Genomic DNA, 15,314 nt, shown 5'->3' with positions numbered 1-15,314 from the left:
CTGAGAACCAAGTTGCTGTTGTACCAAACGATCTTAGCGCTAAGGTGATCATAACTCCCATACCCTAACAGATTTACGACAGTCGTAGCGCTAAGGTTGTTTTGAACAATGGCACCCAAGACTATTATTTTCGTTAGCCTGACAATACATGAACATAACAATGTGATAACGAAATCAGTTCACCTAGTGAGTGGGTTTGAAAGATTTGAACAAAATAAGTCTTATATGCTTCCAGCTTTGTGAAAAGTGTGAGCAAGGGTCTGGTGCTAGTGTACAAAGAAATCTGTTCAGAGCATACATGAGTGCATATCCAAAACTATGACAAGACAGCCAACTGTGGCACTCTGATGACAAATTAAACCCTGACCCCACCCAAGCCAAAAAGGGTGAAGCAAAATCATATTTCTAAGTGAAATTTATTGAATATAATTTCCCTGATGTCATATTGATAATGCTGACTTAGATAGCAACCATGTAACCCTGGCATTGACACTGGAATGTGCAGACGGGAAACAGGAAAAGTGTTCAATGTCTCAGTTTCCATTGTTAAGATATCACATAACTTTCATATAGACACAGTCACCAACTGCAATATGGACAAGAGACTCTTGTACACGACAAGGGCAGACTTCAAGGTCAAGGTCAGTCTCTCACGAAAGTATCATGGTCAAGGTCAGTCTCTCACTAAAGTATCAAGGTCAGTCTCTCATGAAAGTATCAATGTCAAGGTCAGTCTCTTATGAAAGTATCAAGGTCAAGGTCAGTCTCTCACTAAAGTATCAAGGTCAGTCTCTCACTAAAGTATCAAGGTCAAGGTCAGTCTCTCATGAAAGTATCAAGGTCAAGGTCAGTCTCATGAAAGTATCAAGGTCAAGGTCAGTCTCTCATGAAAGTATCAAGGTAAAGGTCAGTCTGTCACTAAAGTATCAAGGTCGTCTCTAGTCTGGTTCGAGCTGCCACATCTTCTGTGTAGAATGACTCCGTAGATCGACCTGCAGATCATCCCCAGACCAAAGAATCCTATGACGCCTGAGTAAATGGCAAACTGAAAACAGAGACAGTTTGTTGACATATATATACATTTGTACAAACGGTAATAAATAACATGCAAGTGATTCCATGGCATTTGCAGGACTGCATGGCATTACCGTAATACCAGTATGCTGCAATATACTTTTCAAACGATGCGTATTGCAATATTTTTTTGTGGCCTGGTAGATTGGGTACAAATTATATAACAAGTTTCATTATTTATCTGTATCATTTAACATAAAATCTACACAGAAATGTATTCACAAAGGATGTTTCCCTTCAAAATTGATCAACAAAACGGCTGTTACATGGAAGTGATTTCTCTCTCACGTTGTCATCTGCCATTTCCATGACTAGAAAATTGCAGCAACTAACCATGCCGACTTTGAGATCGTAATATTTACTTTAGTAAGTAGAAAATAAGATCTGCATGTACGATCAGTTTCAATCACTGTCAATCACAACAACTCCAATATATCATGATACATATCTCAATATAGATACATGTATCGCAATATATTGCAACATAATGTTTTTGCCAATACACAATCCTTGGCATTTGATTGGTTAACCTAGCAATTTGTTTTGCATTTAAGGTCGCATCAACTGAAAAAAATAAGGCCACGCCTCTAGAAGACTCAAGTATCCTGACTGGTAGATAACAGGATGGGCATGTCTTTGGATGCATTATTGCACTGAATAATGTCACTGAATTTGTATTCTGCCATCACCCACACCGCAGCTTTTCGACGTTGTTGATGTGTTTAACCAATCAATGAAGCCACGACCAACAGTGAGCACTCACATTACACTGCAAGAACTTATGCGTACGATAAAACACATCCGGATGAGGGTTTTAAATCTCATAAAAACCTGAGGGTAAGTGTTTTAGTTCACTTATAAACCGAAAAAAGAAACTTAAACCAACTTATATCAACATTTTTATGTTTCAAAAATACTTTCCATGAAGCTCAGGTAATGGGCGTAAAATATCTGTTGCTGGCGTATGGTACTTGATGGTAGAAGACATTCAAAAAGCATTGGGGTTTATCAGCGCTTCTGTAGCCTAGTGGTACACTCCCTGGGCTACAGATACAAAGTTTGCATGTTCCACGGCAATGTAAAGAAAACATTTGTCTCTTGATTTTACATTTCGTTTCATTGTGTTGACATGCAAAACTAATTTCTAGCAAGTAACGTTCATATGTTACAATATAAACGAGAGTTGAATAATAAAATCCGCGGGATATTATATAAAATTTCCGGGATATTACATAAAATCAGTGACAAGTGTCCTCTATAGAGAAGTAATTACCGGTAAACCAGGATAAATTGAGTTGTGATCTGACAATTGAATCTGTATGACTAGGTATGAGTTCAGTGAGTTACAATTGTGAAGAAAGGGGTAGTGGTAGGTCCGTTACAAGTAGTATAATGGATATGTGCGTGTCCTGTCTCGGCTAACAAGGAGTGAGTGAGTTTGGTTTTACGACGCTTTTAGCAATATTCAAGCAATATCATGCAGGGGACACCAGAAATGGGCTTCCCTCATTGTAACCATGTGTGGAATCGAACCCAGGTCGTTGTTGTTATGAGTGAATGCTTTAGCCATGAGAGTACCCCCCCCGAAGTTCTAGTTTCGAGCTCAATAGCCCATAATAGTACGTGCTGATCTGTGCCAACGGGAGCGTAGTCAATTTCATCGTCATTACCTGCACATGCACAACATGAGCACTCCCTCTCTACCTGTAAGAAACCAAATATATATATCTGAGAGTCAGTGAGGGAAGATGATCACCTGGGATAAGGCCGTGAAGGTGGTATCTCTGTTGATGGCTGCTGCACAGGTGAAGATGAGTATGATGACGCCAGACACCATCATGTTGATGCCAAACACAAACGCAAACCGTTTACCAGTGACAAAAGAAGCCACTCGATACCTGCATGTACAAGACAGAAATTCATGGTAAAAACTCAAATATCAAAAGTATCATTATTATTTCTAGAAACACGCTGGTAAGTGAGAATTATGTGAGTATTGTTTGACACCAGAAATGGGCTACACACATTGTGCACATGTGAGGAATCGAACCCAGGCCTTCAGCGTGACAAGCGAATGCTTTAACCACAAGGCTACCCCACCGCCCCTGTTGGAAAGTGAAATAGGATTTCGGTGGGAAGGTTATCCCTCAGCTCTTTCCTCTTATAACATAGTTTATTGAATTCAATTCCCACATTTACAACAAAGTTATATTCAGTAGACCTACAACTTTAAGACTAGAGTGACAGGGCTCGATTTGTCTATATAAAAAATGCACCAGTGCAACATATTGACAAACGCAACCTAATATCTCAATCTCATTAAAATCAGATCTTAGTTCTCGCTATCGCTAAACATAGATCTGAGGACATCCCATTATGGGTGCAAGTTACCGGTAACTCAAGTTCCTCAAATCGAGCCCTGTGTGAGATTTCAGTTTGTAACCAAGGCAACCTACATAGCTATCGTGATGGTCATCTGGTAGAGGACCCTGAAGGCGATGTACAGCGAGTGCCTCATCCAGATGTTGTCAAGGACGGCCATCAGCGCCACCAGCAGGCTCTGAACCAGCGATGTGCCTCCCAGGAAGAAAGTTTCAAAATTGGACCAATTTACTGTCAGGAAGCTTGTCATCAGGACACATAATATTGCTGAAATAATCATAAAAAAAATAATTAACCAAATTTCATGTTATCACGGAAACCATATGAGTTTCAAAACAGGGCATTCATTTGATAAATGGTTTGATAGTTGATGGAATTGATGGATTGGAATCAAAATAATTAACTGCGCTAAGAGAGGTGAGGAGAGGTGAAATGGGCTTTAACGTTGCTTCCAAGAGTATTGCACTTATATATATGGCCATGTGCATGCACATGTGTGTGTGGTAGCTTGTACTAGTCTGGACTGATGCCGATTTATAGTGCTAGCTCACTGAGATACCGTGTCGCAGTTTAACATGAATTCCCCACTCAGACACAGTATAGCGACTCCACGCCGACCAGTCCTTGTTTTAGCCCCTTAATGCCGAGCACCAGGCAGGGTAACAACAAGTACCATCTTTAATGTCTTTTGGTATGACGTGACCGGGGATCGAACCCCGGACCTTCTGCTCTGTGGGCGGGTGCTCTTCCTCTAGACCACGGAAGGTATAAAGACTTTTTCTTAACTTATTCTTGTTCAGTCACAGCTGTATTTCGAAGCCAACAAAATAAATGTCTGCAGTCAATTTTATCGTACATTCAACAAATATTTGATAATTATGCACACAATTCTACACTTTTTATCTTAGTTTTCGTAGATTTCCTTGTTTTGCACCTATTTGACTTTGCAGCTTAGGGCAGCCATTTTTCTGATAAACTTATCTGGGGCTAGAATAGCTTATTGTAACACACAGCAGTGTGTATAGGGATATATATGTCAGTGCCATGTATAAATAATTTTTTTGTTTCATCGACGTTTGATGTCAAACAAATGTATTTGTATTTGGTATGAATGAGCACCCCTCCCCCTTGTCAAGTTTTCAAGCACCTGGGTCACTTATTACAGTGAATATGGTACTTCACTTGAATTCCAATATGAGATATTACTCGCAATAATTACTGTGAATGTACACATTTCAGTAATAAAACAAAAGTTTGACAATCAGTTGTTAACTTCACTTGAATTCTAGCATGACGTATTACTCACAATAATTACTCCGAATTTACATATTTCAGTAATAAAACAAAAGTTTGACAATCAGTTGTTATTTTTGTTGAAACATCTCTAATATGCCAAAGGGACATAACTCCACACAGAAAACTGCATTGCCTCTAACAACTTGGCCTCCCATGCCCCCACTTACTCCCTTGTATGTCTATAACAGTAAGAGTCTTGTATTCAAACCCATGATCTTACCAATGAGGAGATACACCGATTCCACAGTCGCATCTGTAGAGTTCCGTACTTGGTGCTCCTCTGCCAGAAGGTGAACTGATGCTCCCACGTGAAAGTCTACAATTGTTGCAAGTATCCAAAACACAGACCACAGTATCACAGAAACGTCCGTATAGGTTTCTCTAAACGAATTCACACTTAACATAAACTTCTCCTTTAAATTCTCCTTTTCCTCCAGCTGTTGGGACTCCTCGATTCTAGTCCTGTCCAGACTGGACATGTCCGAACACTCGGACATCATATCACTGTAGGAAAACCCCAGAGAGCTTGTGTCTATGTCATAGAATGTTGGTCCTGCCGTGCAGGGGAGTGCAGACGAGTCCAGACTGCTCCCGGGGAGGTCATAAGTTTTTGGGGCAGAGTTACCTGCCCTTTTTGCATGAGTTGTCTCCCCTTGCAAGTGACCATTTTGAATTGAACAGTTGCCATGGCTACCCCCTGGCGCCAGATTTTGAGTCTGATACATGCCATGACTGGGACTCTGTAGTTCTCGTTCGATTACCTGCTGGAAAGTTGACAGGGAGGCTGATGGGAGAAACACAGAAAACACAAACGCTGAACACATGAATCCAAGTGTTAGACAATTCAACACGAAGTAGTCTGTGTAGAACACCTGCACCAACACCTGTCCTATAGCATACGCAAGCAGTCTTCCCAGAAGCAAAGCTATTCGAGAGAATCCTGCAACCTTGTGGAACTTTTCAGGCTCGGCTACAGCAAAAGCATAGCCGAAGTAAGCAATATCGGTTGTCGAACTGAAGGCTGCTGTGAATATGGATAGTTGTATGACCAGTAGGCTGCGGCCCCATGTGAGGAGAGCTGTGTAGGCTATGAGGGCCAAGATGCCGAGTGATATTGTAGGCTTGTAGAACACCAGGTCTGTGATGAGCAGCACAAGGACCAGCACACAGGGGAAGGAGTAGGCATACACAGGATAGGCCTGGAACAAACATACATATCCATTATACACAGGATAGGCATGGAACAAACATACATATCCATTATATACACGATAGGCCTGGAACAAACATACATATCCATTATACACAGGATAGGCATGGAATAAACATACATATCCATTATACACACGATAGGCCTGGAATAAACATACATATCCATTATACACATGATAGGCATGGAATAAACATTCATATCCATTATACACTGGACAGGCCTGAAATAAACAAACATATCCATTATACACATGATAGGCCTTGAATTAACGTTCATATCCATTATACACAGGGCAGACCTGGAATAAACATCAATATCCACCAAACACAATACAAAACGAGAATAAACATACATATCTATTATACACAGGATAGGCCAGGTACAAACATACATATCCATTATCCACAGGAAGGATAACTCCAGCTGGTCTGGGTGAGATAAATAATACTCACCTCAAACTGTAGCTGGTCTGCGTGAGATACAGAACACTCATCTCAAACTCCAGCTGGTCTGGTTGAGATAATGAACACTCACCTTAAACTCCAGCTGGTGTGGGTGAGATAGATAATACTCACCTCAAACTCCAACTGGTCTGGGTGAGACAAAGAATGCTCACCACAAACTCCAGCAGGTCCTGGGTGAGATAAAAACTGCTCACCTTAAACTCCAGCTGGTCTGAGTGAGATACAGAACACTCACCTTAAATTCCAGCAGGTCCTTAGTGTGATAAAGAATACCCAGCTCAAACTCCAGCTGGTCTGGGTGAGATAAAAACTGCTCACCTTAAACTCCAGCTGATCTGAGTGAGATACAGAACACTCACCTTAAACTCCAGCAGGTCCTTAGTGTGATAAAGAATACCCACCTCAAACTCCAGCTGGTCTGGGTGAGATAAAAAATACTCACCTCAAACTCCAGTTTGCCCTGTATGAGAAAAAGAATGCTTACCTCAAACTCCAGCTGGTCTGGGTGAGATAAAGAACACCTACCTCAAACTCCAGCTGGTCCTGGGTGAGATTGAACGTTGCTGAAGTCAGGTAGGAGTCTCGGAACATTCCAAGGAAGTGTAGCTCCTTCAGGAAGCCAACTCCACACAGGGACACTACAGCCACCTTCCAGGTAACCATGGTGAAGTAGCGTGTCACATCTGTAACATAACACTGCGGTGAGTCAGCAAATGAGAGCTTGCAGCACATGTATCAGATTAAAGATCAAAAGTGTGAGTGGGTGGATATTACAATATGAAAATGTTGAGGTCAAAGGTCAAAAGAGTATTACTGCCATATCAGGTAAAGGGATCAATCATCATGCTGTAAGATTATATGTGTAGCATGTTGACCTTGACCTTGACGATATTCAACCCATGTTTGTTGCAAATGTTTGTAAAATTCCCAAAGAGTTTATGAATTTCCCTATTTATGCTACTTTAGTTACAACTAATGTTATAGCTTTGTAGTGACTTGTATTCAACTGATGACAGGATCAAGGAAGACAACACTTTAATTAGTTTTTCATAACTCTATTGACTGCAATGTTGAACATTATAAAATATCTCTAAAATTGTGAAAATATATTTTTCGGAACATCCTAAATTTCAACAAAATAACATTTATTTATTCCCACTTCGCCTGCCAACAGCACTTAGTTTGGACTCCTAAATGAATACCTGTAGTGTCATGAACGAATTATCGTGACACAAATTGAGTGAGTGAGTTGAGTTTAACACCACTTTGAACAGTATTCCAGTTATATCATAGTGTGTCAGCTTGATATGGGAGGAAAGTCTCGAGAGTTGCATGTCTCAGACGTTTACCACTTTGGTGAATCCAACGAACATGAATAGGGTGCTGACACGCCAAGGAACATAATTGGGGAGAACCGGGATTCAACCCACGATACAAATTGAATCATGAAATCAGTACCAGGACAACATTCCAACATAGGGAAGTGAAATAATCATATTCTTTACGTTAAATCATTAAATCAACAAACAATTCAATCAGCTAAAAGTTGTATTCACCAAACTAAAAGATGTGTATGCAATATCTTAACAACTTAACATTAACAATTTCAAAATGGTCTCGAAATTGGGGAAAAAAAAGAGTTATTTTGTTCAAATTTTGCATTTTTTTAAAGTCCCCATTTTCTTAAATTCAGAGGTCTTTAACAGTGTATGTTATTGAAACTGCAACATCGTTCAACAAAGCATTAACCATGTTCCTCTCTATTATAGGTCCTGATATCCGTGAAATTCAAGTCGACCTGACCAGGCCATCACATTAGTTATACCGTATTTGGCGTAATAAGCGCCCACTGTGATATTTGCTTATATATTTGCGAGTGAACAATACAAATAAGCACCCCTTCCGATTGATCAAAGTACACAAGACTTAAAATATGCACTTGTGTGTTATATGCATCCTTAATTATGGGCAAAAATATTCTGGAAAAATATATCTGTCGTGTATAATATGCACAGACTTTTCTTTTGTATCATTTCAGGCTGTCAGTATAAACCACGTCATTTACGATCTTTCAACTCTGTTTTTTTCCACCAAAATTTTAGTCTAATAAGAGGCCCCTATTTCTAATTTTGAGAGCGCCCTGGGCGCTTATTACGTCAAATACGGTAACTTTTTTAACAAGAAATTGATGAATTGCAGATGTCTTAATTCCAATTTGGGGATTCTAGACATTTGCTGCAGACTTGGGGTTGCATATCGGCCTCTAAGCAGCTCTAGATAAATCCCTGCTCGTATTATTGGTCGTGGAATTCACGATTGGAATTTGAACTGAATAAAAGGGGAAGACAAGGGAGAGACTTTGGTAGGGGGTGGATGGAAAGATAATATTACTGGTATTCAACTACATGGTTTGTTTTGTTTGTTATTTAACGTCGCACTCAGCAATATTCCAGCTATATGACAGTGGTCTGTAAATAATCGAGTCTGGACCAGACAATCCAGTGATTGACATCATGAGCATCGATCCATGCAATTGGGATATGGTGACATGCATCAACCAAGTCAGCGAGCCTGACCACCCGATCCCATTTGTCGCCTCTTATGACAAGCATGGGTTGCTGAAGGGCTATTCTAATTCTACTGTTGGCTAGCCACAATGGCTAGACTGGACCCTTGTGGAATGGTTCATGCCATAAAAGTCCAGCAACCGAACAGTAATTAAGACGGTCCGACCTTGTGTTTATGGCCGCTCATTAACTCAAGATTCACAGCTCACCGTTTTGTTTTATCTCACAATTCATTTCATACATTTGTCAAATTCAACTGAAACCTGGTCCCGTGTCACATGCGTGTTACACTCGCTCCCAACGTGTGTTAGGGGAATGAACTTCTTGGCAGTAGTGTACGAATGAACATGTAGAAACACATGAAAGTAATATTATCAATTTGTTTTAATGTTCAAATTTCATCAAAGATGTTTCTTGAATGAAGCCTAAAATGTGTCGTCAAACACGCATCCTTGCTGTTTTGAGCCCCTAAGAAGTGTTTCTCATTACGTGTCTAATGACAATCGTAATACACTAAGATTGAGTCCTACCTTAGAAAACATTTATTTCTGTTTACAACTGGATAGTTAATCATGATAAAGCCTCATGAGCTATCTTGTTAGTGTCACCTGATTTCGAGCCCATCCATGACAGTCAAGTTCAAAATAGATTCCAGATTCCCAAACCTAGAAATATAAGCGGGGCGAACTGGGATTCAAACCCACAATCATAGGTTTCTGGCGTGCCCAAGGGACGCAACTCTGCACAGCAAATCGACTGGGCGACCCGTGCTCCCCCCGAACAGAGATGAGGCTCGAAAACATGTTATAGGGGATATATATATATTACAAATAACAAATTATAATAAATAAATTTCTAATTGTTACAAATAAAATCTAACCATGCTAACCTAAAATGTTCCAAAATGTAAGATAACATCTAATTTCTAAAATTTCTGGGGGAACATACCCCTAAACCCTCCAAGTGGGCCCTCGTAAAACAAGTTTTGCTTACACTTCAAATTAGCCTAGTTGCGTCACTGGTGATGGATAATGTCAACAAAGATCTAGAACTTCAGGGTGCGATTAGGCCTGCATAGACCCTGACCACCCGATCAAATTGATCGTCGCCTAGTACAACGGACAAGCGTAGGTTGTTGGGGACCTTGTCAATTCAGGACATACTATCCTAACTCGGATTCCACCGAAGATACAAACGTCACTCATCATTAACTGGGTTGACAAACCTCCAACTCTGGCCACAATTCAAGTTGAATGTCTGTTGATGTCGCTTCCTGCTTGTGCACCAGAACACCCGGAAGCGAAATGAAACGAAGGGCAGAGTGACCTCCCCTGGCCATCGGCGCAAATCAGCACTAGTCGAAATAGTTCAGTTCCAAACCGACCCAGTAATACAGTCGAAACGGGACAGTTTTCAATACCTGAACAGTTGGTCTTGTCAAAGCGGAGGAAGTATATCTAAAGTTGTGCGGTATATGTTTTACATTTGATGAATAAAGATAACATGTTGTTGTTTTGAAATCTATTCAATAATAAATCTATGTGGCCTAGATTATCTGTGGTGTCTTTTCATATTTTGGGATTTTTGAAAAATGTATTTTTCAAGTTTCCCTGGCAACGACTTTGAAGGACTGAAAATCACCAAACTTGGCATATAAGTAGGTCTAGTGGTAAACTGCTGGCGCCTTTTCAAAGTTTGGTTTTTTTTGAAAAATGTATTTTTCGAGTTTCCCTGGCAACGACTTTGACTTTGACTGACAATTACCAAACTTGGCACATATCTTGAAAACCGTGCAATATTTCTTCCCCAAACATGGCACTTAAGTAGGTCTAGTGGTAAACTGGCGCTTTTTCATAGTTGGGAATTTTTGAAAAATGTATTTTTCGAGTTTCCCTGGCAACGACTTTGACTTAGACTGAAAATCACCAAACTTGGCACATATCTTGAAAACTGTGCAATATTTCTTCACCAAACTTGGCAGATAAATAGGTCTAGTGGTAAACCGGTTCCTTTTCATAGCTTGGGATTTTTGAAAACATTAGACTTTGCCTTAACTGATGCCTTTTGATAGTTTGGGAGTTTTTACGAATGTTTCCTGAGCAAGAGCATAACTCGGAAACCGTTTACATATTCTACAAAAAAACACCTACGCAGGGTTGTCTGAGAACCGTTACCATAATTACCTAATTGAGATGTATACCACTTGACAAAGGAACTTGGACGAGGTATACGGTGAATTATTGTGAAAACACTATTTACATGTGGCACCCGAACCAGCATACTTCCTCACAGTTTAAACTAGCACGGCTCCCATGACCGAAAGCTATGAACACACAATGCCATTTAGAAAGTGGTCAAATGTAACAAATGTTGTATTTGGGATAACACTTTCTTAGTAAAGTACAGATTCTCGTACTTTTTGGGTTGGGTGGCATTGGAGCCGTGCCAATTTACACTTGTCAGAGGGGTACGTGATCTAGACTACCAGTTGTCAGACTTCCATTTTTGTGGAAGCCTCGGTGGCTGAGTGGGTTAGATCGCTGACTTTGTGTGCTGGCGATTTTGACAGTGACCCAATCCCTAAAAGTACGAGAATCTGTATTTTACTGAGAAAGTGTTGTCCCAAATATAACATTTGTTACATCTCTTTGGTGTAGTTGAAGGCAGTTCATGTACAATGGTTGCACCTCAATACACGCTGATGATGGCATAAAACAAATGAAAAAGTGAATGTGTTACGTCACTGCTTGCTAACAACTGTCAATATATATCGTTGCGATCTGTCAATACCCGAGTATTGACCAGGTATTACCAAAGAAACGCCACAGGGGCACGATAACACGCATTGACCCAGTTCATTCACCGTGCTCACTTCTAGTTATCATCTCACGTACTTGTCGATGCTTAACACATGAACATGCAAGAACAAACATCGATCTTACATGACCAATGTAAGCAGGCAAAACAAAATATAGCAGAGTTTAAAACTGGCTTTACCAGCTTGAGATTGAAAAGTGGAATCTTTCTTTCTTTGGGTGCATTCAAATGCGGCTTGCTTTTAGCAAACGTTTGTGTCATTCTTATAACCCCGCCGTGATATTGCTGGAATATTGCTAAAAGCGGCGTAAAACCATACTCAGTCAGTCAGTCAGTCAGTCATGCTTATATTTAAACACGTAATGGCTGTAAGGAAAGATATGTGGGCTTATAAATAAGTTCATGGAAATGCTGTCGTATGTTATGTTATTGTGCACATACACGGTTACGGGCGAGTCAACTATAGTATTTCTATAGCCAAGAAGTAAATATAAAAAGTCAATGCCAGATTATTCCTGAAATAGTGCTTATGTTAACAGTAAAAGAACAATGTCATGGTCATTTTGTGAAAACAAAAAGGCATTTTAGGCATATCGATCACTTAAGTGTTTTATAAGTTATAGATACAGAGTTGAGAGCAACAGAACATCGGTAAAAGAAAACCAACGACACTTGTCGACCCACAAATGGGTACGGGGCACGGTTGGCCCAGTCGTCTAAGGCGCCGCGATTCGTTGTGCAGAGTTGCGTCCCTTGGGCACGCCAGAAACCTATGATTGTGGGTTCGAATCCCGTTTCGCCCCGATTAGGTTTCTAGGTTAGTCAGCACCATACCCGTGCTCGTGAGTTTCACCGAAGTGGTAAACGTCTGAGACCTGCATCACTTCGGGCTTTCCTCCCACATTAAGCTGACACGCCGTGATATAACTGGAATAATGTTAAAAGCGGCGTTAAACCCAACTCACTCACTCACTCACAAATGGGTACGTTGATGTATAGATGAAAACTTCGGGACTGGATAACATGAAGAACGCACCGTTTGAAGGGTAATCCAGACATAACCTCTCTTCGACCGGCAGTCTTGAAAGCATAATCCTTTCATGTTATATGAATAGCGCCATATCACCAGCGAGAAGTATTCCGCTATTTGTAGTGATGACCAAATATAACTATCACTTGCAAAATTTGCATTAAACAGTAGGGGTATACACTCATATAGGCGTAAGGCAGTTGACAGTTTGAAGCACATCGGATATGTTTCGACAGTTCGATTTTATCTCAAACGATTATTTTAAGTTTTTTTACATAAATATTAATTAATTAATTAAATTACGCATTTATATAGCGCTACTTATCCAGACATACTGCCTGCTCAAGAGCGCTCAGTCGTATGCTCTTTTGAAGAGGATGGTCTTGGGTTTTGATCTAAAGGTGTTGACATCATCAGATCCCCTGACATCAATGGGCAGTGCATTCCATAGAGTTGCACCTGCTTTTCGGGAGGTTCTGTCGCCATACGTTGTTCTGCTGGTTGATGGAACAGCAAGCTGTAGTTTGTTTGCAGATCTCAATGTTCGGCCAGGATGGTAAAGGGCAGTGAGTTCCTGGAGGTATACTGGGGATAGCCCATGGATCGATTTGTAGACAAACATGATCAGCTTGAACACGATCCTGAGTCTCACAGGTATGTGGCATTGATTTCTTTCAGCAAATTTGATTGGCTACGCTACTAGGTCTAACGTACCAATCAGAATGCGAGTTACAAACCAGCCTCAATGTTGGGTTGGCGATATCATTAACATAGTGGCCAGCCCCATTGGTAACGATAGAGTTTGCGAGAAATTCAACGTTGTAAAACTGACACGCAAAATATACCCTCAGAAATCCCTCAGTGGCTTGATTTCTAGGCATTATGAGTTATCTCCCTTACTCATTTCTTTTACCTTATCTCGACATTTGATTGGTTGGTAAAATGAAAAGCAAGGGCAGGTAATTTATGATCGCGAAAAACCTTGCGGATGGGTCCAGAAATATAGAGGATATGTAAAAGATTGGTGTAGGTGGTTTTTGGCTCATATATTTGTGATTTGTGACTTGGGTTACCTCCCTTTTTTTGTTTTCTTCAGGTGGATGGGTGTTATGACATCAACCTGTTGTCATACACATGACCTGTACAAGCACTGTGTGATTCCTGACACCGCTAACTGACGGACCAGCTTATTTCAACACTAATGCAGTGTTGGACAAATGATGTCAACATTGTTGAAATGACAGACTGTACTGTGGAGCAGACACCATGGATACTGGATGTCCTGTCTATTCAGTGATCATGTGACCAAGGACACACAAATGGACAACATGGCCACTCTTTAACTAATCGTCAAGTGATCAAGATACCTATATGTGACACAGTTCTGTATATTGTGGTGACATCTCAATAAGTGAGGTGAGGTGAAATGGGGTTTGACATCACGTCCAAGATTATTGCACTTATATAGCGACATGCATGCGTGTACGTGTGGCTGCTTGCACTGGTCTGGATTGATGCCGATTTATAGTGCTAGCCCACTGAGATACCATGCCACAGTTTAACATGAATACCCCACTCAGACACAGTATACTGACTCCGAGCCGACCACTCCTTGTTTTAGCCCCTTAATGCCGAGCGCCAGACAGGGTAACAACAAGTACCATCTTTTAACATATTTTGGTATACGCGGCCCGGGATCGAACCCCGGACCTTTCACTCTCTAAGCGGACACTCTACCACTAGACCACAGAGGCGGTTTCTCAATAAGTATTTTTAGTCTACGTCCTGATTACTAACTGGTTACTGACAGAGAATAGAAGACAAGGGTGTGCAGATAGGATGTTATATCTTTAGCTGTATAACATGTGCTGTATCACGTGATTAGCAGCAGTGAGAATCGTGGGAGATATTGCGGATCGGAATATCAACTATTAGTTTCATAAACACCATGGAAGGGACACCACGACTTGAAGGCCACATGACAAGGAATGGATAGATGGATCGTTAATATGTCATCTGCCTGAAAATGTGTTACAAGTCTCTCAAAAGCCTCTGAGTATAACAGTCTAAACCCTGAACAAGAATGCCATGTCCTCTACTATGATAAGTGAGTAGGCTGAACCCTGCTTTGAAAAGTGTTTCAGTTACAATAGGGGGCATCTTCCCGAGGCAAGAGAGTTAACAATAGCTCGGTCCAGTTTCCACCCTTGCCGAACTAGGCTGGCATTATGGAGTTACATTTTGGCTGGACTAACGAATTTATGCATAGTCCAATCAAAATCGCGCACCAAAATCGAAATCCGGTTCGTAAACTGTTGTGCAGATTTGATCGATTGCAGGATTTGCAATGTGCACCGCCAACTCGTTGTCAGCAGATATTTTCCAAATCTTTTCATGTTTTTAATCAAGGTGCTCACGTGATTTGATGCATTTCCCGATGTAAGACCTGTTTTATCACAATATAGATCTTG

The 15,314-nt window shown here is 40.7% G+C and overlaps 1 protein-coding gene across 2 annotated transcripts; it reads right to left on the bottom strand.

Moving 5' to 3' along the window:
- Positions 1-839: 839 nt before the first annotated feature.
- On the bottom strand, positions 840-10,307 carry LOC124128809 (reduced folate transporter-like). Of its 2 annotated transcripts, none has more exons than XM_046492283.2 (6): positions 10,222-10,307; positions 6,955-7,112; positions 4,973-5,951; positions 3,531-3,723; positions 2,831-2,972; positions 840-1,045 (listed from the first exon to the last, which is right to left on the bottom strand). In XM_046492283.2, the coding sequence occupies exons 2-6, from the start codon at positions 7,090-7,092 to the stop codon at positions 908-910; spliced, it is 1,590 nt and encodes a 529-aa protein (XP_046348239.2). In that variant the 5' UTR covers positions 7,093-7,112; positions 10,222-10,307; the 3' UTR covers positions 840-907. The 2 variants fall into 2 exon arrangements, with proteins under 2 accessions (XP_046348239.2, XP_046348238.2); XM_046492282.2 differs by lacking the exon at positions 10,222-10,307 and adding an exon at positions 9,990-10,210.
- Between the last annotated feature and the right edge of the window lie 5,007 nt (positions 10,308-15,314).

Source organism: Haliotis rufescens, unplaced genomic scaffold (assembly GCF_023055435.1).
Source record: "Haliotis rufescens isolate VD_foot unplaced genomic scaffold, xgHalRufe1.0.p SCAF_9, whole genome shotgun sequence".
Taxonomy (NCBI): domain Eukaryota; kingdom Metazoa; phylum Mollusca; class Gastropoda; order Lepetellida; family Haliotidae; genus Haliotis; species Haliotis rufescens.
Note: the sequence above shows the minus strand (reverse complement) of the source record. Positions and strands in the feature narration are given on the sequence as shown.

Bases quoted from the DNA above. Each gene is read 5' to 3' on its own strand.
- LOC124128809 (XM_046492283.2), bottom strand. From the start codon at position 7,092: ATGGTTACCTGGAAGGTGGCTGTAGTGTCCCTGTGTGGAGTTGGCTTC. The intron at 2,973-3,530 runs GTAGGTTGCCTT...TTGTACATGCAG, and splicing joins ATGACCATCACGATAGCTAT to GTATCGAGTGGCTTCTTTTG. The intron at 1,046-2,830 runs GTGATCATCTTC...CTCTGTTTTCAG, and splicing joins CCTTCACGGCCTTATCCCAG to TTTGCCATTTACTCAGGCGT.